General features: G+C 37.3%; 1 protein-coding gene across 2 annotated transcripts in view; it reads right to left on the bottom strand.

The window, feature by feature from the left end:
* LOC100262578 (uncharacterized) overlaps positions 1-26,811 on the bottom strand; it is a 47,766-nt gene that overhangs the window by 2,476 nt on the left and 18,479 nt on the right. The window contains exons 9-23 of one of the 2 annotated variants that reach the window (XR_002030671.2): positions 26,007-26,615; positions 23,219-23,287; positions 22,013-22,129; positions 21,695-21,940; positions 20,499-20,546; positions 20,268-20,408; positions 18,157-18,321; positions 17,987-18,049; positions 17,789-17,896; positions 17,625-17,708; positions 17,498-17,545; positions 7,238-7,312; positions 3,573-3,668; positions 3,412-3,492; positions 3,270-3,324 (exon numbers count right to left, since the gene is read on the bottom strand). Coding sequence is in view for 1 of the 2 variants with exons in the window: in XM_010654995.3 (XP_010653297.1) it covers positions 3,253-3,324; positions 3,412-3,492; positions 3,573-3,668; positions 7,238-7,312; positions 17,498-17,545; positions 17,625-17,708; positions 17,789-17,896; positions 17,987-18,049; positions 18,157-18,321; positions 20,268-20,408; positions 20,499-20,546; positions 21,695-21,940; positions 22,013-22,129; positions 23,219-23,287; positions 26,007-26,615 (2,022 nt within the window). In the remaining variant the exon portion in view is untranslated. Of the gene's footprint in view, positions 1-3,252; positions 3,325-3,411; positions 3,493-3,572; positions 3,669-7,237; positions 7,313-17,497; positions 17,546-17,624; positions 17,709-17,788; positions 17,897-17,986; positions 18,050-18,156; positions 18,322-20,267; positions 20,409-20,498; positions 20,547-21,694; positions 21,941-22,012; positions 22,130-23,218; positions 23,288-26,006; positions 26,616-26,811 lie in introns of both variants that reach the window. The other variant, XM_010654995.3, reaches the window with a different exon arrangement.

Below are 26,811 nucleotides of genomic sequence, written 5' to 3'. Positions count from 1 at the left end.
CATTACATAAATACGGCATAATATGTATATCTCATCTGATCCTATCTAGCCAACCAAACATATTCTTAAAGACCTATCTAAAATTAAAGTTTAAACCCAAAGAATAGTATGGAATGATTGTGGAAACATATATTTAAGAATCAGCTCTTACAAGTAGACTGCCACAATTGGAGGACCTTTTAATAGTGAATTAGCATTCTAAGGTTTACGATATGCAACAATGTTGAATATGGATAAAATATTATAAACAGATACGCATATGTATGTGTGTGGGTGTGTGGAAACTTGTATAAAACCTTGATAAACCATTATTAACTATGACAATTTATTAGCCAAAAACTAGAATGGTTACTATAGATCAAGAGTCACTAGTCAAAAAATTATCTATTGTAATGGAGCCTAAAACAATTATGAAACTTGGAATAGTTTTCTTCCAGTATGCGCTACGTGAATTAACATTCTAAGGTATAAAATATGCACCAACTTGGAATATGGTTACAAATATTATAAATAGACATACATACATACATATGTATGTATATGTATAAATGGGGTTGATTTCACTCACCTGTCCTGAGGTTTTGATTAAATACGTTTGGCTCTTATTGGTTTGAAATTTCATCAAATACGGCCCTACCCAACTCATTTGTTATTTAGCCAAAATCTTAGGAAAGATCAATGAAATTAACCTTATATAAATACTAATATAAAAACTTAATTAACCATTAGGAAATCATTAATAAATAAAACAACATTATTCAAAAACTTGAACAGTTATTAGAGATTGGGAGTCACTTGTCAATAAATTAGTCAATCCAATGGAGCCACAATAATTTTTTTTTTTTTTTTTGATAGGAAACAACAAATATATATAATGATAGAAAAAGAAGGATGAAGAATCCTCCCACCAAAGATAAAACTAAATAACACAATAAAAGATCAAGAAACTACACTATGAAAACTACGAACAAGCTCTTTTGGCTAGACCATCCCATTGGAACTACACACTGCTAGCCAATCTATTTGTAACACGTTAAAGGGAATGCCCTTAAAAACCACGGAACAGAAAGCCCAAAGAGGAGCAAGGAAGTGAATGGAATCCCATAGATTCTCTGAATTCCTAACTTTATCCTCAAATATCTTAGCATTTCTTTCCTGCCACACAACCCAAATTAAAGTAATGCACGCATTTTGCCACAAAACTATCCCTCTCTTGGAAGTGCCAAAACCTTTATAATTGATGGACATCATGTCTGAAATGCTTCTCGGAGGAACCCAATCCATCTTGGCTAACTGAAATAATTTGTGTCACAACCCCATTGACGAAGAACAATGTAGGAAAAGATGATCTGCTGATTCTCCTTACTTTATGCACAACTTACAAATGTCAGGACTAAGAGTTTTGTAGGGTCTTCTCAATTGTAGCAAGTCATTAGTATTTACCTTCTTGTGTGCCACTAACCAGACAAAGGACTTGACTTTGAAAGGGATTTGAGAATTCCATACAAACTTAGTAGAGAAAAGTGGAGATAAATCGGGCATTTCGGACAAGGCTATAAAGAAGGACTTGACTGTAAACAATCCTGAAGAAGATAAAGACCAGGATCTCGCATCTGAAGCCGAAGTGGATAAATGCGCACAATCAAGAGATTGCATGAGGCAGCCTAGATCTTCGATCTCGGAATCGGATAGATTACAACGGAAATTAAAGTTCCAAGAGAAAAGGCGAACATAACCGAGAATTGAAGATATAGAAATATTTTTATCCGTGACTACTCTAAATAGTCTTGGATATTGGGATTTCAAAGGCTAGTCCCCCACTACAAATCTTCCCAAAAGCAAATTTTTTCCCCATCTCCTACCACAAACCGAGTATACTTGTGCAATAGCCTTCCAAGGACAACGATGTGACCATCTGACTAAAGTGTTGGCATCCCAACCATTTGAATGTGTCCCATAAATGCTTAGAATGACCTAATGCCACAAAGTTGTACTCTCCCTAGGATACCTCCACAACCACTTCCCTAAAAGAGCGAGATTCCCTAAAGAAATCTTCCCAAACCCTAAACCCCCTTTTACCCTCGGCTTACACACTGCATCCCAACTAACAAGATGATCTCTCTTACCTTCCCCAACCCTTGACCAAAGGAAATCCCTTTGCAATCTCTCAATTTTTGCAACCACTGAAGCGGGAATCTTAAACAGAGAGAGAAAATAGCTAGGAATGTGGGAAAGGCAAGAGTGGATAAGAGTTATCCTACCACCGAAAGACAAGTAAGCCTTTTTGTCACCCGTCTAATCTCCTTGAGATTCTCTCAATCACTAGATCCCAGAATCCGCAAGCAATTGGATTCCCTCCCAAAAGAAGACCCAGGTAGAGTATAGGCCAATCAGAAGCCTTGCAATCAAGCAACAAGGCTAACCTAGAGAGATGATTATGATCAAGGTTGATGCCAAAAAGATTACTCTTGTCAAGATTGACCTTAAGCCCAAAAATTTGCACAAACACTAACAATAAACTCTTGAGAGTTTGCAGCTCTTCCGCATAAGAGTTAGAAAAGAAGATGGTATCATCTACGAATTGCAAATGGGACACCCTAATTCTATTTCTACCTACCTTGAAACCCTTCAACATACTTTTTTCCTCAGCTCTCAACATCATTCTGCTCAACACATCTGCGACAATAGTGAACAAAAAAGGGGATAAAGGGTCACCTTGCCTTAATCCTCTAGATGCCTTGACCCACCCTTTGTCATTTCCATTCACTAAAATAGCATAAGAGACCGAAGACAAACAACCTCTCATCCAATTCCTCCATTTAGGACTAAACCCCTTCTTCTCCAACATGTGATCCAAAAAATCCCAATTCACATGGTCATAAGCCTTTTCAAAGTCAATTTTGAAGACAACTCCTTCCTCCCCTGATCACCTTTTCTCATCCACTATCTCATTGGCTATAAGAACTGCATCCAAAATTTGTCTCCCTTGAACAAAAGCACCTTGAGTAGAGTGGATAGTTTCGTGTAGTACTCCTCTTAATCGCCCTGATAGAACTTTGGCTATTACCTTATAGAGACAAGTGATCAAGCTAATAGGTCTAAAATCTGAAATCTTCTTTCAGTATGTGCTGCTAAAATATTTGTTTATTTACCTAACAACCAATATGCATCAGTAATATTGAAATAAATCATTTATAAATAAAATCATGCAATTACCAAGCGCCATAATGTAGAAGGTTTTAAAGTTTTTACCAGGGCAGGAAAAGCACCTATAGCTTGTAGTACTGTACGCATGAATAATAAGGGAAGAGGAATCTGCTCAACCTGATGGGAACATTCTTGGTCATTTGTGAATTCAAGTAGTAGTTAAAGGTGTTGTTGACAAAGTTATAAGTTTCCAGTGATACAAACCAATTGATTCAAGACCTTTGCAAGAACCTGTTGAGTGAATATCTGCCGCTGCTCAAAACAAGTATTGCATGCATCTGTGACCTGCCCATAGATTAATATTGGTTAGCTGTGTTACTTGGTCAGCTTTGGGGAAAAGATGGGAAGAAAGGAAGAATATATGCCTTCTTCAGCGGAATTCCATCTCTATCAGGATCAATCCCATGGATAGCAATTAAAACTTCAGCTGGAGTGAGCACTGGACCAGAATGAGATGAACCCTGTTCAAATACATTTCCGGTAAGTTTTAACAGAATTCAGAAAATGAAGAAATACAAGATGAAACTTAGATATTCATATGCATTCTACAAGCAAACTGAATGTTAAATAAATTCAGAAGTAAATGTGTCTGTTGGCAGTTCCTCTCGAGTAAAGGCTCTTCTGGAGAGTTCCTTACAAACAGATTGTTTAAACTGGGTAATAACTTCTCTGGAGAAAAATAACGAAATATATGTGCATCAATAAGCAAAGCAAGAATTCAAACACACGAAGAGGACCCAAGGTAAACAACAAAAACATTTTGGTCAACTCAGAAACATATACACTGTTACTGACAATAAGATACTGAGTTAAACTGTTTATGATAAATTTTTTTTTTGATAAGTAAAAAAGAAGAAATTGTATTGAAAAGAGACGCTAAAATAGTGACTCAAAAAGATACAGCATAGGAGCACCCCCCTCCCCGGCTGGGACAAAAAACAGCCTTCAAAAGCGGAGGGGCCAAAAAAGACCACCCTCGACAAGAACCTATCCAATCAATGAAACCAACTAAAGTCGAAGAACCATCTTTTAGGAACAATTTCGTCTCCGACCAAAGAAGATAAATAAAAGAACTCTTAAGTTTTTGAATGGATAGCACAACATCTTCAAACAAAATTTTGTTCCTTGCCTTCTAAACAGTCCAAAAAATACATAAAAGGTCTGCTCTCAAAACTTCCTCTCTCTTTTCTCCCACAAAAGATCTGTTCCAACCCAAGAGTGTCATTTTAACAGAGGCTGGCAGCAGCCACTGCACCCCGAAGACAGTGAAAAACAACGCTCAAATAGTCCTTGTCTTGGCACAGTGGAGGAGGATGTGATCTATCGATTCCTCATGCATTTGGCAAAGGTAGCATCTATTCGCTAGAGGCCATCCTCTTTTCTGAAGCTGGTCCAAAGTAAGAGCCTTCCCCCAAGTTGCTTCCCACCCAAAAAAAACTCACTTGGGCTGCACACATGAATTCCAAATGACAATCGATGGGAAGAGGCTGATGGGCTAGATTCTAGGGCTTTGTAGAGAGAGATTTAACAGAGAACTTCCCACATTTAGTCTCTATCCAAAGCACTCTATCTTCCACATCCCACTGAACACTCTTCCCATTGAGACCCAACAAAAAACTATTCGCCTCATCGATCTCCCAATCGTTGAAGGGTCTAAAGAAATGCGGGCTCCAACTCCCCCCTCCCCATGGGCTGCACACATGAATTCCAAATGACAATCGATGGGAAAGAGGCCGATGGGTTAGATTCTAGAGCTTTGTAGAGAGACTTAACAGAGAACTTCCCACATTTAGTCTCTATCCAAAGCACTCTATCTTACATATCCCACTAAACACTCTTCCCATTAAGACCCAATAAAAAACTATCCGCCTCATCCATCTCCCAATCATTTAAGGGTCTAGCAAAATGCGGGCTCCAACTCCCCCCTCCCTCAATGAAACTCCACACATCTTTTACCCCGGCGTCCTTCAACGTATCTATAGCAAACAAAGTAGGAAAAGCAACACAAAAAGGTGAATCTCCACACCATCTATCCTTCCAAAATCTCACCCTCTAACCATTGCCCACCACAAAGGAGAGTTTACAACTTACAACATCCCACTCCCTCCTAATTGCTTTCCACAACCCCACGCCATACCCACCCCTCACTTCCTTGGAGCACCAACCCCCTTGTTCCTCCCATACTTTCCCCTAATCACTTGATTCCACAAGGCCCCTCTCTCATTTGCAAACCTCCAACTCCATTTTCACAAAAGTGCCTTATTAAGAGAAGAAAGACACTTCACCCCCAAATCTCCTTTTCTTTTGTCTAAGCAAACAAGCGCCCATCTTACAAGATGAGGTTTCCGCTCAAGAGCCCCACCTCCCCACAAAAAATCTCTTTGAATTTGCTTCAACCTCCATTTGACCGTCCTAGGCAAAGTAAGCTCAAACATGAAATAAATGGGCAAGTTAGCCAAAGTACTCCAAATCAAAGTGAGCCTCCCTCCTTTAGAGATGTATTGTCTCTTCCACATTGCTAGTCTCTTTCAAAACCTCTCCTCCACTCCATCCCATGCAACCATGGACTTAAAAGGAGCTCCCAAAGGCAATCCCAAATAAGAGGGGAGACTCTCAACCTTACAACCAAGTTCTGCAGCCAAAGCTTCCACATTTTCCACACATCCCATGGGGTTAACTCACTTTTATCCAAATTAATTCTCAACCCCGAAATGGCCTCAAACCACATTAGAGTCCAACTTAAATACTTCATCTAATCTTGAGAAGCCCCATAGAAAACCAAAGTATCATCGACGAATAATAAGTGGGACACATGAGCCCCTTCACCCCCTCTAACCCTCACCTTACAAGCTGACAAAAAACCCCCACTTAAAGCTCTCCTTAGAATGCAGCTAAGTGCCTCCATGGCAATCACAAATAAGTACAGTGAGAGTGGGTCTCCCTGCCTTAAACCTCTAGAACTTTGGAAGAATCCTGAGGAAGTCTCGTTAACCAAAACGGAAAAACTCGTTGTAGAGATGCACCACTGCATTCACCAGAGCCATATCTCCCCAAAACCCATCATATCCATAATTGAAAGCAAGGACCAATCTACATGATCATACGCCTTTTCTATATCAAGCTTGCACAACACCACCCCCTCATTACTCTTCAAAATCAAATCTATGACTTCATTAGCAACAAGGGCAGCATCCAGAATTTGTCTACCCTCCACAAAGGCATTTTGGGCCTTGGAGACCACCTTACCCACTACCAGCTTTAACCCATTGGCTAACACTTTAGCCAGCCACTTGTACAGCCCTCCCACCAAACTAATTGGCATGAAATCCCTTAAATCTTCCACACCCCCTTTTTTGGGATCAAGACTAGGAAAGTTGCATTCTTCTGATAAAACAATTGTGATCATGAAACTCCCTGAAAAACCCCATGACCTCCTCCTTCACAAACCCCCATGAGGATTGTCAAAAAGCCATAGAAAAACCATCAGGCCCAAGCACTTTATCCCCACTAAAGCCCTTAAGAGCCTTGGAAACCTCCTGCTCAGAAAAAGGCTCCTCCAGCCTCGCCCTTTCAACAGAGGACTTCAGCTTCATTTAGCAACCAATAAACTGTTTGTGATAAATATAATGTTATGAATAAAAAGGTCAATTGCTAAAATGAATTTAAGACAGCTAAAAAGAAAGGAAAGTTTGAGACAAAGCTCTAGATGAAACAATTACATAGATAAACCAGGAAAGCAACAGATATGAAAGGCATGGCATTAGTAATATCAAATGCAAGTGCTAGAAGTTCAAAATGGGAATGCAAGATTACAAATGTTCAGTGCCTGAAAGTTTACATTCTAATATGCACTGTTTAACTCAAACCGGAGTCAAGAAATACACTCTTTCTTAGACAATTCTAAGAGATGCCACAATCTGCATATGTAATCTATAATGCTCCCACAAATATACTGATTAGATGATTAGAGCAATCACCAAATACTAGAGAATATCAATGGTATCTAGGAGAACCTTGGAAAGAAAAATACCTGAAGTGTATGAACAAGTATCGCTTGGAACTTTTCCAGCGGAAGATTTACAAGGTGAGGAAAGATCAGAAAAACCTAAAAAAACAAGCTATTAAAATCCTTCACAGCAAGGAACAAACACTAGAGCAGAAAACTAAAATTGATGACAAAGCAATGCATAATGAAAGCTAAAGCAGAAAAAGACTAAAAGAGCAAGAAAAATGTAAAGTTGCAAAAATAGAAGAAAAAAATAACTTTGATACAGAACCATAAAAAAAATCCAGCACTATTTAAAAATTCCTTTTGTTGTATAATGAGATGATGGATCTAAGAAGATACAAGAAAAAGAAAGAAAAGAAAAGACAGACCCATGGCAACCACACAAAGGTTTCTATGCAATTACACCTAAAGTTTCCTAAGCAATCATACATAAGTAAAATGAAACGACAAAAATAGATCTTGGCAATCACACCAAGATTCCTAGGCAATCATACCTAGAGAAGGTCATCACACCTTAAGAAGCTACCTAGTTCTTCATAATAAGTTCTATTCATTAAAATTTACATAAGTTTATATAGACTCGTGGAACTTCTTTTCCTAGTAAGACTAAAGTAGGAACATGACTCCCTTTTAAATCAAATTAGAAAGTAAAACAACGAGAAAATTGACCCCAAAAAAAACTACTAAATCACTTCTAATAAAATAAATTATTCCTGCTGAATATTGTTACCCACCATTCTCCCCAACTTAGAAAAACTTAATTCCAACGAGTAAAGCAAATGATGCCTAACCTTAAACGAAGGATTCATTAGTCTATCATCATGTTGTCAATGGGATCATTTCTCCTCAAATTTCAGAACAAAAACATGATTGAAATTCATAAAAATCATAGAGATATATAAAAGTTCAACTAAATGGCCTCAAATAAATGGGCAAATGGCACTACCACTAACAGAAAAATCAATCTGTTCAACCACAGAAATTTCAGAATATTTTTATTTTGTTATTATATTTTAGAAATGATCTATCCAATTTACAATAAAGTCTAGGATTGATTGGTACTTTGATATCGAGTTAGAAGTAAAACTTGTGAGATTGGGACTAAGGCTAGGAAAAAGATGAGGAGAAAGGAGAAAGAGAAATTTTAGAGAGGTTTAGGTTTGTCTAACTAGACTTCTCTACACCTTCTCACCTGTATACATTATCAACTAAGATTACAAAAATACATGCCATAGGATCTTAAGGCCAGTTTGGGAACTCAGTAGTCTTTAGAATTTTTAACTCAAAAACCATGCTTGGCAAATTTTTGATAGAAAATAGTTTTTTGAGAATTTATTCTAAAAACATGTTTTTTAGAACAATTATGTGCTGTCTTCAGTTTTGTTTTTTTTGGTAGAGCGTTCTGAAAAACAATTGAAATTTGGGAATTTTGCATTGTACATAAGTGCATAATACCTTCATGAATAATGAGTGGATAAAACCATTTTTCTTATTTGAGTTCACAAACAGAATTTTGTTCCTAAAAATAATTAAGAATTGTTTTTAAGAACTATTCACAAGAATTGTTTTTGAAAATTGTTCTCAAAACTATTCTTGGAAACTACTTTTTGAAAACCATTTTCGAAAAGGTTACTAGACATGCACTTAGATTTTCAGCACTACAAAAATATCTTGAATTATAAACCAAAATGAAAGGGTTAAAAATGAAAAGAAAAAAAAAGTCAAAAAAAAAAAAAAAAACCTTGGCAATCACACTTTTTTTTTTATAAGTAAAAACACAGAGAAAGAAATATATTAGAAAAAGGGTACCTTAAGGCTAACCCAAAAGCATACAGGGGGTACACAAGAGGTGCCAGAAGGCACGAACAAAAGAAGAGGGGAAACAAATATCACCAGCCCTCATCTAGAACCTAACCAATCAAAAAAACTGAATAAAGGAAGAGGACCTTCATTTACAACCAACTTAGTCCAAAACCAAAGATTACATACAAAAGAAATTTTCAACCTATGAATCGAAAGCTCCTCATTTTCAAAAGCAATCATATTTCTTTCCTTCCAAACCGCCCAAAAAAGACACAAAGGGGCTGCCTTCCACACATTTCTACGCTTCTTGTCCATATTAAAACCACGGCAACCAAGAAGGGTATCTCTAACCGAAAGAGGAAGAACCCAAGTACCTCCAAAAAGAGCAAACAATAACTCCCATAAAACTTTTGCCTTAGTGCAATGAATAAGAATATGATCAATAGACTCTTCTTCCACACAACAAAGGAAGCATCTATTAGCTAAAATCCACCCCCACTTTTTAAGTTGATCCAAAGTTAACACCTTACCCCAAGAGGCTTCCCAAACAAAAAAACCAACTTTGGTAGAAACACAGGGACTCCAAATAATGCTATTAGGAAACTGAACAACACTTCTTGAAACTAGAGCACTATAAAGAGATTTAATTGAGAAAATCTCATCCTTAGTCTCTTTCCACAGCACTCTATCTTCCAAATGAGGATTAAGCCTCCTTCCCCGGATTGTCAAAAGTAATCTCTCCACCTCCTCCACCTCCCAGTCATTGAAGGGCCTAGAGAACCTAGGGCTCCAAACCCCTTCCTCTCCCAAAGAGTCCCACAACTCCACTAACCAAGCCTCTTTATAAGACGCAAATGCATACAAAGAGGGAAAAGAATTACAAAGAGCGAAGTTCCCACACCAATTATCTTTCCAAAATTTCACCTTTCTACCATCCCCCACAGAAAATACAACTTTGTTTTGCAAAAGAGACCCTTCCTTCCTTATTTCCTTCCATAAGCCTACTCCAATACCCTCCCTAACTTCTCTAGTATACCAACCCCCTTCTTCCTCCCCAAACTTCCTACTAATGACATTCCTCCAAAGAGTCTCTCTTTCATTCGCAAAGCACCAGTTCCACTTACATAACAGGGCCTATTGAGAGTAGAAAGTCGTCTAACTCCCAAACCACCCTTCTTTTTGTCCAAATATACGGTATCCCAATTTACTAGATGAGACTTCCTCTCCAAAGCACCCCCTCCCCACAAAAAAACCCTTTAAATCTTTTCCAATCTTAAACTAACCACTCTTGGGATCCGCAATAAGGGCATCAAATAGATGGGCATATTAGACAGTGTGCTTTGAATTAAGGTGATTCTCCCTCCTTTAGAGATAAATTGTCCTTTCCACATGGCAAGCCTTTTCCGAAAACTCTCTTCCACCCCATCCCAAACAACCACGGACTTATGATGCGCACCCAAAGGAAGCCCCAAGTAAGAAGTTGGTAGCCTTCCCACTTTACAACCAACCTCAAGAGCCAAAACCTCCAGATTCTCTACTCTCCCCACCGGCAAAATTTCACTCTTATCCAAGTTGATTCTCAAACCTGAGATGGCTTCAAACCACATCAACAACCAGCTTAAGTAAGCCATCTGATCTTGGGAAGCTTCACAAAAGACTAATGTATCATCAGCGAACAACAAATGAGAGACCAAAACCTCATCACCACTTCTTTCCTTTATCTTGCAGCCTGAAAGATACCCTCCCTCCCTCACTGCTCTAAAGATGAGCCTACTAAGAGCCTCCATCCCGATCACAAATAAGTAGGGAGAAAGTGGATCCCCCTAACGTAGCCCCCTTGAACTATTGAAGAATCCCGCCGGGGTGCCATTGATCAAAACAAAAGACGTTGCTGTGAAAATGCACCAGGAAATCCAACCAATCCACTTCTCTCCAAAACCCATTCTTTGCATCACAAACAACAAAAAATTCCAGTTTAAGTGATCATATGCCTTCGCTATATCCAACTTGCACAACACCCCACTCTCATTTCGTTTCAACAAAGAGTCTATTGCCTCATTGGCAATTAAGGCAGCATCAAGAATTTGTCTTCCTTCAACGAAAGCGTTTTGAGCTGAAGACACCACCTTTCCCACTACCTTCTTAAGCCTATTAGCTAGCACTTTTGCCAACAATTTATACAAGCCTCCCACCAAACTAATCATTCTGAAATCTCTAAGGTCCTCCATGCCCGGGTTTTTTGGGATTAGAACCAGGAAAGTGGAATTCAAACTCCTTACAAATCTACAATGCTCATGGAACTCTTTCAAAAAACCCATAACCTCTTCGTTCACAAAATCCCAGTTGAACTGCCAGAAACTTAGAGAGAATCCATCTGGACCAAGAGCCTTATCCCCGTTCAAATCTGAGAGAACGGAAAAAACCTCTTCCTCTGTAAATACCTCCTCCAATATAGCTGCTTCCTCAACGTCAATTCTATCAAATTTCAAACCTTCCAAAGTTGGATGCCAATCACCATGATTTGTCAAAAGGTCCTTGAAAGCACTGACCACACCCCCCTTAATATCCTGCTCTTCTATTAACCACGTTCCATTTATTTTAATCTTAGACAAACAATTTCTCCTTCTATGGGAGTTGGCCATCCTATGAAAGAAGCTCGTATTTCTATAAGCCTCCCTCAACCATGCTTCTCTTGATTTTTGTCTCTAAGAAATCTCCTCCATAAGAGCCCATTTCTTATAATCCCCCTTTGCTTCATTTCTAGCTTCCAGCTCCTCCAAAGATAAAGAACGCAACTTCTCCTGAGCATCCTAGAGAGCCACTTTGTCCAAGGCCAATCTCTTATTCACCTCCGCCTTCCCAAAAACATCCTCATTCCAAATTTTTAAAATAGCCTTCAGAGCCTTTAATTTCTCTGCAAGGATGAAGCTAGAGGATCCACTAAAACTTAAACCTTGCCACCATCCCTTCCGTAGATCCTTAAAAACCCTCCTCCTTCAACCACATATTTTCAAACCGAAAAGGGGTTGGCCCCCTCCTCACCCCTCCCCCATCCAACAGGATGAGAAAGTGATTAGACACTAGTCTAGGAAGAGTACATTGCACCACCCCACTAAAATGGCCCTCCCAGTCCTCCTACACCAAAAACTAATCCAATCTTGACATGGCTTGGTTGTTCAACCAACCACTCCAAGTAAACGGGCCCCCCTGAAGAGGGAGATCCCTCAATCCAGATTATCGATCACCTCCGAGAATCTTCTCATTGACGGAGACACCCTCCTTCTTCTTCTACGCTCATCTGGAAATCTAATCATATTGAAGTCTCCTCCAATGCACCAAGGGTCATTCCAAAGCCCGCGAATAGCCCCTAACTCTTCCCAAAAAAATTCTCTAAATCTTTTCATAGTAGGACCATACACTCCTGAAAAAATCCATACGAAACCATCTCCACAATTTTTGAACCAACAGGAAATGGAGAAAAGACCCACCTCCATCCCTACTAGCTCCAACACTCTGTTATCCCAAAAAACTACCACCCCTCCAGTTGCACCCCTAGCATTCAAGGCTCCCCACTCCTAGACTTCGCACCACCCCTAAAGACATTTCTGTCATTTTAGTCTCCTGCAGATAGACCAAATCCACTTTTTGGGAACTTATTAAGGCTTTAATTATTTTCCTCTTATTTTTGTCATTTACCCCTCAAACATTCCAAGATAAGATCTTAATCTTCATTTAAAACACAGAGCTCTATCCCCTCATCTTCTGTTTGTACCATTCTTCTTGCTCACTCCGTCATAATTAATCGAACATTCTAACTTTTTTACTTCTCGATCAAACCTAGTCGTCCCTAAAGTTCCCCTATTCTTACCTTGGTCTCTTCTGTTTTTCAATCTTAGAAGCAATTTTAAGATTTCCCCTTCAACACCTTCTGTTGTAAACCCCAAAGATTTGCTAAACTTTGTCAAACTACTATCATCCCAACTACTGCCAGAAACCTCCCTTTTCTGTCGTGCCTCATCAAACTCGGGCTCATCAACTTCTTCTCTTACTCTAATCTCAGCCAAAGACTTTCCCCCTTATGTTTCCATCACCCACGGACTTCCATCAGTCAACACAACACACAACGGAGCCTGAAAACCGACTCCTTCAACGGTGTCTACCCCTCCCGAGCTAGAAAAATCCCCCACCACCAAAGCCCGATCAAACCCAGAGGAAGGAGAAGAAGAGAAGAAGTCCCGATCCCCCCCAAAGACAGCGGGAAAGGAATCGTACCTAGATGCCTCAACTGCCAACGCTTCATCAATGATCTTCGCTCTAGCGTTCATCGTAAGAGACTCTGATTCCCTCATAGCCCCTCCGAGAAAGCAAGCGAGCCCCTTATCCTCTAACTTGAGCATGCAAATCCTCCTCTGAAGCCCATCTCTGCCACCGCCGAAGAGAAAAGAGCCCTATCTCCTTTTAAGCCCCCTACTCCAAGCCCGAAGCCCATTTCGGAGAACCCCTCGCAGCCCACTAAAGAACCCTTCAGGAAAAAGGGCCTCTCTTCACAACCCACCACCCATTCTTTTAACAAGATGGGCCTTGGATCGCTATCCATACCTTGCAGCGGGGCCTCCACTAGAGCAGTCTCATGAAAACCCTCCCCTAGCCCACTTCTATTCTGGGCCTCCCAAAGATCAGGCCCAAAACCATGGCCACCCACTTTGGCTACACCCCTTGCACCTTGACCCCTATTCCTTAGGCTTTCTTCTCCATCAATTACCTCAGGACTAGACCCCCCTGCAGAGTAGTCAGAGGAAAAGCCTGTAGCACTTTTTGAAGAACTTCCACAAGGCGGCACAACTTGTACTTAAGTCTGCACCTTGGACTGCACCTCCTTCTCCAACACTCTTCCACTACACGCGACACGTGGTCTTCCCCCTGCTTCTTCTTCATCCACTGGAACCCCCTCCCTAAGAATACTTCCCTCCAGCACCACTTGAGAGAACCAAGGCAGGGATTCCCACCACAAATGGACTAAGAAACACCTTGCCCCAACCCCAATCTGAACAGAGGTAGGTAAGTCCCTACCAACCACCTTCACCAAAATTCTAGCCCATTGCAACTTGCCATAGAATCTGTGTTTTCGTCCACTGCTATGAAACCACCACAACCATCACCTATCAATTTAAACACCTAGCGGCTCCAAAAGTGAAGAGGAAGACCCAACACTCTCACCCAAGCCTCGTTTACGTTGGTTCCAGTACAAAAGCACCCCACCTCCGGGTACCATTTTTCCATAAATAAGACATTGTCTTTCACCCTTCTCTTCTCTCTAGCAAGAACACGCTCGGCCTCACTTAACAACTAAAACTCAAAAAGCAAGAGTCCTCTTCCCAACACAACTATGTTCAACCTCCCTTTGAGGAGCCAAGCTTGAACAACCCAATTTTTCAGAAAATCCAACTCAGGGGAAGGGATCAAAACATTTTCCCATCTACCCACTAAACAGCGATCCAACTGCTCTAGTCTTCCATGCATCTTCCTCCTTCCCAACTCCAACCAGACCTTATCTCCTAACCTACCCGTTTTTTATTTTGCAACATCCGCATAGGTCCTTGGTATTAGTTCTTTTTCCTTCATAAGCACCTCAATGGAAAGAGGATCCTTTAAACCTCCAGTGGGAACTACCCCAACCCCTCTCAACTTCTCTGCCAAAATATTCCAACCACCAAACAACCCCTTCCCTTCTGGAAAAATTAGGCAAAAGCGTTTTGCCTCTATATCACAAACTAAGCAAAGGATAAATCTTCCCACCTCATTTGAACGACGCTCCAAACTATACTTCCTTCCCTCCTCCTCCCAAACAAGGGACCAGCTTCTATCATCACTACCTCTACAGCAAGTCTCAACTCCAACCAACAAACAACTAAGGCTTGCATCCCCAAATCTGATCCAAGAGGTTAGTCCTCTGCATCTCTCCCAAATGCACCTGTCGACTTTCCTCCTACATCATCAATCAAAAGCTCAAAAGATTTAGACTCCACAACAAGCCATCTTCTTCCACCCCTTGGACCTTCCTTCATCTTGTTTTCCCTTGTCATAGATGGAGATTGTTTCTTCTTTCTCTCTATTTCTTCATTAGCACAGATCAGTCTCCTCCAAGATAGAACAATAATCTCTATTTGCCTCAAAAGTCATATCTGTCTTGCTAATCAGCATGTCTGGGTTTGGGCGATATTTCAACAAATCCTCTGTGTTCTGAGTTTCCGAATCCTTTTCACCTGAGCTTACTTTCTCCACACTTCAAACTTCATAAGCAATCACACTTAGGAAGAAAATAATCATGCCTTACAAAACGCATAATAGATACTTGTTATACATGGACATGTTAATTTCAACCGAAATACCCATGTTAACACGAAACAACACTGGTACAGGTGTGAGATCCATGTCAGAGACACTTTTATTGCATTGAATACCGCTATTTAGCTCATAATGTTTTCTCTTTCTTTAATTTTTTTTTTCTAATTATACTTATTACATGGATATAACTATTTCCCGCTTTATCTCTTTATCTCTTCCTTACGTGAATCTACATGTAAGGATTTATAGACACTTCTTTTTCCTTATAAATTTCATTTGTGTAGATTTATAATGACTATCACTATAGATGTGATGTACCTCATTCGAGTAGGATGCATATTAAGCCAGCAGTTCCAAAAAAATTTATGGAGTCGAATCTCCAAAATCTACTCAAGAAAGAAATGGAACGAAATAAAAAAGTTTCTAAATTACTCTATCAAGAGCATTTAGGTATTTTTCAGTTTTTTTGGTTCTCTAAATTCATAATTAGTTATTAGTTAGTATTTGAGTTTCATTTAGTGAAACTTTTTTATTGGGAATTTCTCCTTAAAAGAAATTCTAAAAGTCTTCTTTATTAGAGACTCTTACTACAAGAAATTTATATATTAAGTTTCTAAATTTAAAAAGAAGTTTTTATTTTTTTAATAATTTTTTTATTTAGAAGATTTAATAATTTGAAGAAGGAATTAAGAGTTCTAATAAGTTACTATATCAATTTAGTTTCTATGTTTATGCTTTTATTCCATTTTTAGGATTTTTGAAAGCCTATAAATAATGCTAATTGTTGTAAAACAAAACTGATGAGGAATAATATTAAGTTTTCTTGCATGCCTTGAATTTTCAATGGTGATAATTCATCAATTTTCCTCTAGGTGAGACTCCTAGGCTAAAGGAAACTTTAAGGATTTGTTCAGAAACTGATCTTGAAAATAGTTTTCTACTCTTAACTTAAAAAATGTGTTTGGCAATTTTTTTTACTGGAAATGGTTTTTAAAAATTTGTTAATATATATATATATATAAGACAAATTTGAGGTGGTTTCAGATTTTTCTTTCTTTCTTTCTTTCTTTCCTTTTTTTTTCTTTTTCATTTTTATGTGTTATGAGAAACCATTGAAAGTATAGAGAATACTTTGAAAATTTTTACATTGCACATAAGTGCATAACACTCCCGTGGAGAATAAGCTGAGAAAACTATTTTTCATATTTGCTTTCCCAAATAGAATCTTATTCCAGAAAAAAATTGAGAATTGTTTTTAAGAATTATCCACAAAAATCGTTTTTCAAGAACTGTTTTCAAAAACACAGCAAAACAAGCTCCAAGGCTTTCAATCTTTCTTCTCTATATTGTTTTTCTAACCTCATTTAACTTTTCCCCAGTGCTATAATTTTATTCTTGTTCCCCTCCTTTAATCCTATAACATCATAGCTCTAACCCACCCTATTTGATCATATAGACAACTATCTTAGGATTGTCCTACATCAAATATGGACATTCTTTAAGAAGAAGCGATCCAGTGCTAATAATCCTAGATAAAGAATTTTGGATGGGAGGGAAATCTAAAATAACATGAATTCTTGGCATGATGTAAAATTAAAACGCCTCTCTAACATAACACAAGCGACAATGGCTACCATACATTTCTTACCATGGTAGGGTCCTTATATAAAATTCTTGTTCAATGCAGTGCAAAATTGACAAAATTGTGTAAGCAGGAGATTGACAAAATGGTGGTATCCAAGCTTATCCAATCAAAGCAAAATAAGAACTCAATATACTTTAGGCAATTTGAAGATATTTAGTGTTCTGAATTCACAATATAAACTAATAGCTCAGAAGAATTACGTAGGTTTTGCAAAAAAAATATATATATATATCACATCTAAACCCTAGAAAGGGCTTGAAAACAAGCATTGCAATAATTCTGAAATATTAAGTCAGAAAGGACAGAATGACTTCTGAAACAGTCACCAACAGATTGTCAAATGTCTAGGTACACATGACATTATAATTACATAAATAGAATTTCATTATAGAAAGTTTAACAGACAACAGGCACAGATATATGGTATGGCAACAAAGAAAGGGATAATGATATAAAAATAAGAAACCTAAAAGAGGAATGCGAAAAACCTCATCTTTTGGTAGAAATGATAATATCGGAATCAAAATCTCTATATCCTGCAATCAATCAAAACCAAACATATATTAACAAAGTTAGTTCTTTTGTTTCAATTATAAAGAAAATAAGATGCTATACCTTTACTTTTGAATCGTATAACTTTCTAATGGTAAATATTAATTCTGGAGAAGGAACTGCCCCATCTGTCAGTGTCCGTAAAACCTACCACAAGGAGAAGCAAAACTGGGTTTAGTTACTTGAATCTTTTGCATTCATCTAGTAAAATATATAATTATCAAAACCTGAGTTAGAAGGTTCTTGCTTCCAGGCGGTGGATCTGAAATAATTTCCAGAAGCTCTGGTGACGAGCCTATAGTGCGAACTAGAATTGGAATATGGCGATGAACTGCCTGCACCATGCAAATGATTAGAAAAACAAGCTCATAGCAAGAATGTTGGATGTCTAAATAAGATAACCAGAGGCCAGAAATGAACTGAACCTGTTTTACTGCCTTTGATGTGCTCTTGTAGATAACAAATATTTGGCGGAAAAGGGAATGCTTCTGCAGTAGTAAGTTAACTAATCATGTATAGGGCATTAGCCTCATGATGTATGTTGAGAAGTTGGAAAGGCGACAATAAGTTATATTGAAAATAAAATAAGGTAGACCTTTGTGCACAGGGCAAAATATAATGACATGCACCGTTGTGCCTCAGAAATTGAAGAGGATGATATGGTCTGAGATGTGCATGATTGTTGAGTATCAGAGGCTATCTCCTTGGCAATTGCACTGCCTGATGAATGTTCATCTGAAGATTTTTCCAGATTGGAATCCTGTAAAAATCAAAATCCAAACACAACTGCATTTTTCAAAATCAAGTCCCACTACTGCCACTTTTCATATCTATACCCAAAAGGAAGCTCACAGCATAAAGTATGCGCATCATGAAAATGTTGCTTTGCACAAATTTATTCAAAACCTAGGGACGCTCATCAAGAGTCAGGTCTCTAGAGAAAGAAAATAAAAATCATTAAGCCACACTAATCTTTCTCATTTCTGAGAGAAAAAATTATCAAATTACTGCTTTATCAAATATCTCTACATCCCTTTATTAAGAATTTAAAAGAAGGGAATGACATTAGCATTCAGATGTAGTATCAAGTTTTAGATAGATCCACTATCAGTTCATGCAGAGGTCATTTAAATAGAAATTATCCTCCTTTTTTTTTTCTTTTTTTTTTTCTCTCAGTCACATATTCTTACTCATGGCAAATGATTGAATCATATTTGGAATTTAGGACTTTGCCACATTTTTAATCAATGATCATCTCAGTTATCACAAAATAGCCCTTTGGGTTGGACTCCCAGAGCAGGAAACAACATGATTCTGATTCATTTGAAGGCCAGTCCTTCAAGGGTCTAAAATACATCCAAGAGAATAATAGACATACAAGAATAAACCAAGTTTTCATCTATGTTTTGAAACATGACAATGTCAAAGGTTAAAACATTAAAATACACAGAAACAACAAATAAAGATGTTAATGGATATACAGCAAGTCTCCTTTTTTTTTTATCTTGATAGGTATATATATTGTAAGTTGAGTTCATTTAATATCAATAGATGTCCTCCAAATCAGGAATTAGGAGTTCAACTCCCCACAGACACTCACCTGTCATGCCTTCCGAAAAATATTTTGTTGGTGAGTTAAGGGCCCAAATAGGGTGAGAGTGAGGGAAGGGCAATCTAATAATTAAATTGACCAAAGAGGATGGATATATAAGGTTATATACCTGAGATCATCAACATATTGACATCTCAACAGTATGTTAACCTGCTACCCAACAGTTCAAGGTAAAAACTACAGCTTCAAATCCCTTACTTTTTCTTTTCTCTCTCTCTCCCTCTCTTGGTGGTATAGGCAAAAAAAAATTATTATAAGGCACTTAACAAAAAAGGAGTACTAGCTATGTACATAGGAAGTATACAAAGCACACTGTCCTATTTAACTCAAGCATTTATATTCACTGTTTCAAATTTAGAACTTGTTTTCATCAGCTTTTACATCATGTTTTGAATCTTCTTGAACCATTTACTATTTAACTTCAAATCCAGGCAGCGACCATGGATAGTATGGATCATACTGAGATGAAGCAGCAATTATAAATGGCATCTGAAGGGCACAAACTAAATGCGGAGAGGGAATAAATCAATGTCAGGGATGATCCTCATAAATATTATATCTTAACGTAGCAAAATAAGTATTGCAACATGCCAACATCAATATGCATCAGTTAGCATGTGACTAATGAATAGGATTTATACAGAATTTAAAACTATGAATCAATACCTAAAATTTGTTGTATCTAGGAACACTGCAGTTCTAGTACACAAAACCCCCCATCCACAGTCAGACATGGGGGATTGGGGTTAGGGAGGGTGGGAGGGAGAGAACAAAATCAAAACAAAACACACACACGCACACACACACACACAAATGGAAAAGAAAAAATCAAACATAAAAAGGGAAAAACATTTAATAATAGGATTCTACAAAAGAACTCAAAAACCACAATTTCTGACTAGGTGCTATTTATAACCTGACATTAATTAGTCAAATGAACAATTGATAAACGAAACCTCTAACAGTGAAAGGAAAACATAATAATATGAACATTTCAATCGGCCTTAAATTAAACTTCACTGCCATTTTCTTGCAAATGGGAGAAGGGAAGGTAGGGTTGTTACACAAATTTTATGAAAGCACAAAGTAAATACCTTCTGTAATTCAGTACTTGATCCTTCAGTCTCAGTTCTGTCTGTAGCATGAGCCCCATTAATAACAGAGAGCAGCATTTCATTCGCAAAATCCTCTATTTGTTGAGCAACAGATGACAAAGGATAGAGCTTGTTTGCCACCTGAAAAATGAAGCAACACCCAAAAAGGTAACTCAGACTATACCAATAGTCTAATTCTGTTGCATCAATATTAAGTTGTGCATGGAATACCAGACGTATGGCCTTCATACGCACTTCCTCCGAGTGATGAACTGCACTCTTTTCAGAAGTCAAACACAAAAATCAAAGTCAAACAAAGAAAAAAGATAAGAAAAAGAAAAGTTACTTTTCAAACTGTAACCAGGACTATTCTTCTACATAAGAGAAAAAAACAATAACATCTGTTCATTATGATATGAAATGTAAATTGTCAAGTTGAATCAATGCTAACTTCACATCATGGGAGATGGGCATATCAAGTTTTGGGCCTTATGTTGCTTGCACAAAAGGCTAAACCAAGAACTGAAAAGTTATCAACCTTGGAGAAACTATGTAATCAATGATAAAACTTATGATAGGATCTACCAGCCTGCTTCATATTCCAACATTTACTTTTATCTTGTTATTGACTGCCTGATTTTATCTTAGGAACTGCATATTCAAAAAGGAATAAGTTAGACAGCCATTTAGCCTCAATTCCTTGTATCAGGTTTTGGAAATTTGTTAAAAGAAACTCAGTAAAGGGTCAGTATATACCAACCCCTGACTAAGCCAAACTACAAAGAGCACACGCACTAAACATCTAAGGTACTAAGAAGTTGGAAGTTTAGCTGAGAGGACAAGATTGTGTTACTTAAAGGTATTAAGGCTTTACAAACCATTTTAGATCTTCCATCTTTGAGAAAACGTGGTACTGAAGCTGTTAATTGACAAGCAAGAGATGGAATGGGAACAAATATTTTACCACATTAACAGTGAAAAGGATGGTCAATCATCCCCCAGTAACTGCTAGGGAGAGGTCTATGAGCTTGTTAATTGCCTAGCCAAAAGCAATGTAATTAGAGGCTATTTTCACACATAAAGCAATTTTCTTAATGTCTTCCTAGCTATAAACCAATTTTAACATTAATATTTTCCCTTCTTTAAAAAAAAATATATCACTATATCAATTATCCAATTAACCTGTTATTCCTCCATCAGAAGTGAAAAAAAAAAAATTCAATCACATCCCCATATCCTCTAGCCAAAACTATCGACTGTATCGGTAGTTACAAAACCAACAGATGAGTTTTTCTTTGATGTTCCTGCTGTCATTTTTTTGTCACTACTAGTGCCAGAGAAGTATAAGAAAAAAAAGACAAAGATAATAATAAATAGAATAATACAGACATTATAACTAATGAGATTCATAATAAATAGAAGAAAACCTGCAGGGCAATTTTCAAGCAGGCATCTCGAATTGGAGGCCTTAACAAAATAAGGTTCCACACAGCACTGAGACCTTGAGTAACTCGATCTCCACTTAGTAATTCCTTCTCATCTTTACTGCTGTTTCCAGGAGAACACAAGCAATCTAACAATTTAAAAACTGACTTAGGCAAATAAGGAACTTCAGCGAGCAATCTGCTTAGTGATTTATCTGAAGCTGGAAAAGAATCTCTAAGTGTTTCTGCCTGCACAGAAAGAGATTCCTTAGAATATATCTTTTGCAGAAGGACAAGTAAAAAAATAAACAGAGTTCATACCACAGTCAGAAGAAACATATCATATACAGAAGTAGCATTTGTAGAAGAAAAGAAGTCACGTTCTTCTTCTGCCTCACCATATAGTCTGTAGAGGGCACGCAATGTCAACTCATGTCCCTGAAACACATCCAGTAACAGGTGTTAGCTGGATCAAAAAAGAAAAAAAGAAAGGACAAAAGATAGAAAGAAAAAGAAAAAGCAAGTAATGCCAAATTCTCTAAACAACCATAAGAAGACAGCACATATTAGCAGTATCACTGATTGTAGTTGTAGATTACCTACATGTGGAGGAAATATCTTTGTCATGTATTAGAATACAAAAGAGGAATATGTGTACATGAGTGCATTTCCATGTGTATGTGCACAAACAACTCAGGTTCAAATTACTCTTGCTCTAAAATAATGTCAGACCTCTGCTATCCTCACTCATCAAGCATGCCAAATATCAAACTAATTAAGGTTCAAAACTCTTCCATCCATACAACATGCATGGAGATTAATCTAAGTATCTAAGCCAGTAGTCAGATTAGCAAACTATTTTCTTTTTTTTTCTTTTTTTTTCTTTTTTTTGATAGGTTAGTCAGACTAGCAAACCATGATCCCTCTCTCTTCTTATTTTTTCTTTTATTTTCACCTTTTCCCCCAGTTTTCAACTCCTACACAAAGGATGAATTTCTGAAAATGTGATAGTCACATTACAAGCTAGAAGATTTGTTTGGCTGATTATTCAGGGTTTACAAGAAAAGGAAAGAGAAAAACTAATGGATCTAAATATTGTTTTAATTCTTATTTTTATTATTGGTTTTCAACTTTTTAGTCAAACAAAGACATGTCTGAAAGTAATTTGCAGCTAACTAAGCATATAAGCAAGAAGCAAATGGTTAATCCAGTTCCTTTTTTTTCTTCCATCTTATGTGATTTATTTTTAGGATTTGTGGTTAAAATGAGCAATGGAGTATTCAAGATGAACTAATTTCATCTGCTTATGACTTCATTCTGAAATGCATGCTAATAGAGTTAACCAGCCAACAAAATAAACTTGGAATTTTTACTCACCTCGATTTATTTTATTTTATCCCATTTTCTTTAGTATGGATAAATGGAGCACTGAAGGTGAACTAATTGTACACAATCATGTAACTCAGTTTCAAATGCTTAGTAACAGAGTTAACTAGTCCACAAAATAAACTTGGAATTTTAACTCACCTCATGATTCAAATAATCTGACATAATATGCTGTTTTAGATCTTCCCATGGGTCTAACTCCAAAGGAAACTGAAAAAAAAAAGAACATAAATAGAAAATATAAATATAAATATAAACAAAAACAATTGTTGAGTGAATAAGAAATAATGTAACCAGATAATCCTCTCAATAATCGGTGAGGTTGAGTACATATTATGAGATCATGCACCAAATTTGCATTATACAACTTTTCTCAATAATCTCTAAGGCATGTTAAGGGAAAAAGAAACCTGCAGATATAAATATTAATCACAAGATATGGAACATAAACAGGATAATAGATAGATACAGATGGTATGAGAATATAAATACAAATCTATATATTTGGCAAAAAAGGAGAGTAGAAGATTGATGTCCAGGGAATGCCAAAGAGCAACCATATCACAATTTTTCTTTTATTGAAAAATAAATAAATAAATAAACTAGGTTTAAATTTCCATGCAGAACTAGAGATAGAAAGGAACATTACCCAGAGAATTAAAGTTGGGACAAAGCAAAAGTGTTCTTCTCTTTGTACAAAATTCCATTAGCAATGACAACAAAGACTGAGAAAATACAAAGGGAATTTTTTTGGTCCAGCATTGGAGAGGGGAGAGAGATCATCTCATTAGTTGGACCTAGTGTGGAAACCTAAGGTGGAAGGGGGCTTAGGGTTTGAGAAGTTTTCATTAAGGGATAGAGCCTCTTAGGAAAGTGGCTTTCAAGGTTTCCTAGGAAAAGTGCTGCTCTTTAGCATAAGGTAATATTGACCATTTATGGGACACCATTTATGGGACACCATTTATGGGACACATTCAATGGTTGGGGTGCCAACATTCTAGCCAGGTGGTTGCATAGGTGCCCTTAGAGGGCCATTGCATAGGTTTTCTATGATATTTCTGGGCATACTCATTTTGTGATGGATGATGGGTGATGAGGCAAAGATTCATTTTTTGGAAGGCTTGTGGCAGGGAAAACAACCTCTATGCCCTCAATTTTCAAATCTTTTCAGAGTTGTGAAAACTACAAATTCTCCTATTCCATCAATCCTTGGTATCTTTTTCTTGGAACCTTAACTTTCATCATAACCTCACTAATTTGGGGATAGAGAATCTTGAAAGACCCGTGTCATTTCTCTCTCACGTGCACTTGTCACCCTTTGTCCTTTATGTAAGAGTCTGGTCATTATCTTCTATAGGCCTATTCGCAGAAAAATCTTTCCTTTTAAACTTATCCAATCTATGACCTCCTATGCATTTCTCTCTAACAAAATTCATATCAAAATCTAAAGCCTCATATAAGGCCAAGGCTTATGCTTGGTTAGTGGCTAATAAGAAAGTTAATACCAATGACTTGCTATAGGGGAGAAGATCTCATGAAATGCTTAGTCTTGACCATTGCATTATGTGTATAGGGAGTTGAGAATCAATTGACCATTTTTTTTATATTATCTAATGATTTTGGGGCAATAGCACAAGCTATTCAAACTAGCTAGGCCCGATTTGGCTCCTCCAAGGAGCATAAGTGACATGATGGTTATTTCCTTTTAAGGGTTTGGGGAGTATAATTAGAGACAAAATTTTATTGCATTTGCTTTCCTCATTCTGATTTGGATAGTATAATAGGAGAATTAGAATTAGAGTCATAATCTTAAAATCCTAATAGAATTTAAACTTCTTACAGAAACATATAAATGAGGTTAACTAATGTAAACCAAGATAAGAGTGATTAAATAATATTAGGCGCATTTTATTTTATTTTTTGCAAATGTTGCAATTCTCAATGGTGACACTCCATTGTTTTTCTTCTAAGTGAAATTCCAAGAAGGCCTTGGTAGATTCTAAGGTTTTTATCCCTTCTTCTTATCTTCTTCCTCTATACTTTTATTTCATTTTTTTGCTACCATAAATTATATTCCTTGTTCCTCTCCTCAACCCCTAAAAGATATAAACCCTAGCCCACTAGCTTCATTGTAGACATCCATTTGAGGGTTTACCTACATCAAGGATTCTTGAGGACAAGTAGAGAACTATAGAGTCGATACAAGACCTAATTTATTTCTAATCCTCCTTTTGAGCTTCAACAACTACAGCTTTTAAGGGCACCTTCCCAATGTTATTTAGCTCAATTGGAATTTGGTGTGTAAATCAAAAGAGTTAAAAAAATAACAAAATGTGGAGCAAAGCTTTGGTCTCTTTTTGTAAGAGATGTATTGATCCCTATAGAGAGTAGAGTCACTTTTCCTTTGTATTGTTTCATGTGGTATTACATCAAGGCATATGTCATGTTTGTATATTGGAGAAAACTTATCCACCTATTCTTTTTATCAGAGTTTGTATATTTGGGAAGGATTACTCAGCCTTCCCATGTACTGTTAAATCCTTATCAATGAATATTTTGTTCTGATTAAGAAAAAAAAGTATATCAAAAAAATATATGAGAAAGAAAGGTCCTAAGAAAGTCTATCTGGCAGTAAAAGATACCAGACAACCCATGCAACATGTCCATAAAAAAAGTAGTCAGAATGAGGTATCAGACAGAAAAAGTGATAAAACAAGAAATGACATAAACTTGTAAGAAGTTAATTCAAATTGACAAAACTCAAAAAGAATGCTAAGTCCATGAAGTAACAAAATTATGAAACCATATAAAACTAAAATTGAAAATAGAATATTAAGAATCATCGATATTAATCAACTAACCAACTGATAAAGAATTTAACAAGCACTTCAGAATATGATTAATCTATTCTGTAAGCTAGGATTGCTACCTGAACTCCTAAATAAGCAAGTAAAGAAAACCGGACATGTGAACCTCCAGCAACTGCTATTTGCTTATAAGCATCAACAATGCGCGCATAAGCTAACTTTTGTATAAGATCCTTCTGTTCATCAGTGAGGTCGATAACAGGTGCTAACAACTTAGGCAGGACAAATTGACTAGACAACCCAGCTGAAGTTTCTGTTGAGGAGATTATGCTGTTGGCATCTGTAAGAGAAGATTTTGGGCTAAGCTCCTCAGACCTATCAGTTGACATTGATGGAAGTAAATCTAGTTGTGACCTTCTACCCAAACTTGTAACTTGTTCTTGACTGCCTTCTTCTAGATCAGCAGAGGCCAAGGAAGAAGCAGCAAGTGTCTCTACAAATCTATCATCATGAGCAGTTGAGTCCAGACCAGGTATACTCTCTAGATTCCCCACATCATGGATCTCATATGATGTAGCTGAAAAGTTCTCTATTGCAGATGGAAGAACATTGGAAGAAATTGGTACACCAGCAGAATCCATTCCCTGTTCAGTTCCACAATCCATGTCACCACAAGCCAAATCACTATCAGCTACAGTCGCTACATGATGCTCCTCCTCTCCTTGAGATTTCTGCAATTTTGGAAAATATGCACAGCTAAAAGAAAAATCTAATAGGGACCAAAACCCACCTCCCCCAACCACAGAAAAAGAAAAAAGAAAAAAGAAAAAAAAAAGGCGCACACAGAATTCAGCACAATAAGAGGACCCAACCCCCCACCCAAGGGAAAATGAAGAAAAGGAAAGGAAAAGGGAGGAGATGGCACAG

Source organism: Vitis vinifera, chromosome 8 (genome assembly GCF_030704535.1).
Source record: "Vitis vinifera cultivar Pinot Noir 40024 chromosome 8, ASM3070453v1".
NCBI classification, from domain to species: domain Eukaryota; kingdom Viridiplantae; phylum Streptophyta; class Magnoliopsida; order Vitales; family Vitaceae; genus Vitis; species Vitis vinifera.
This window is presented reverse-complemented; position numbering and strand designations above follow the sequence as displayed.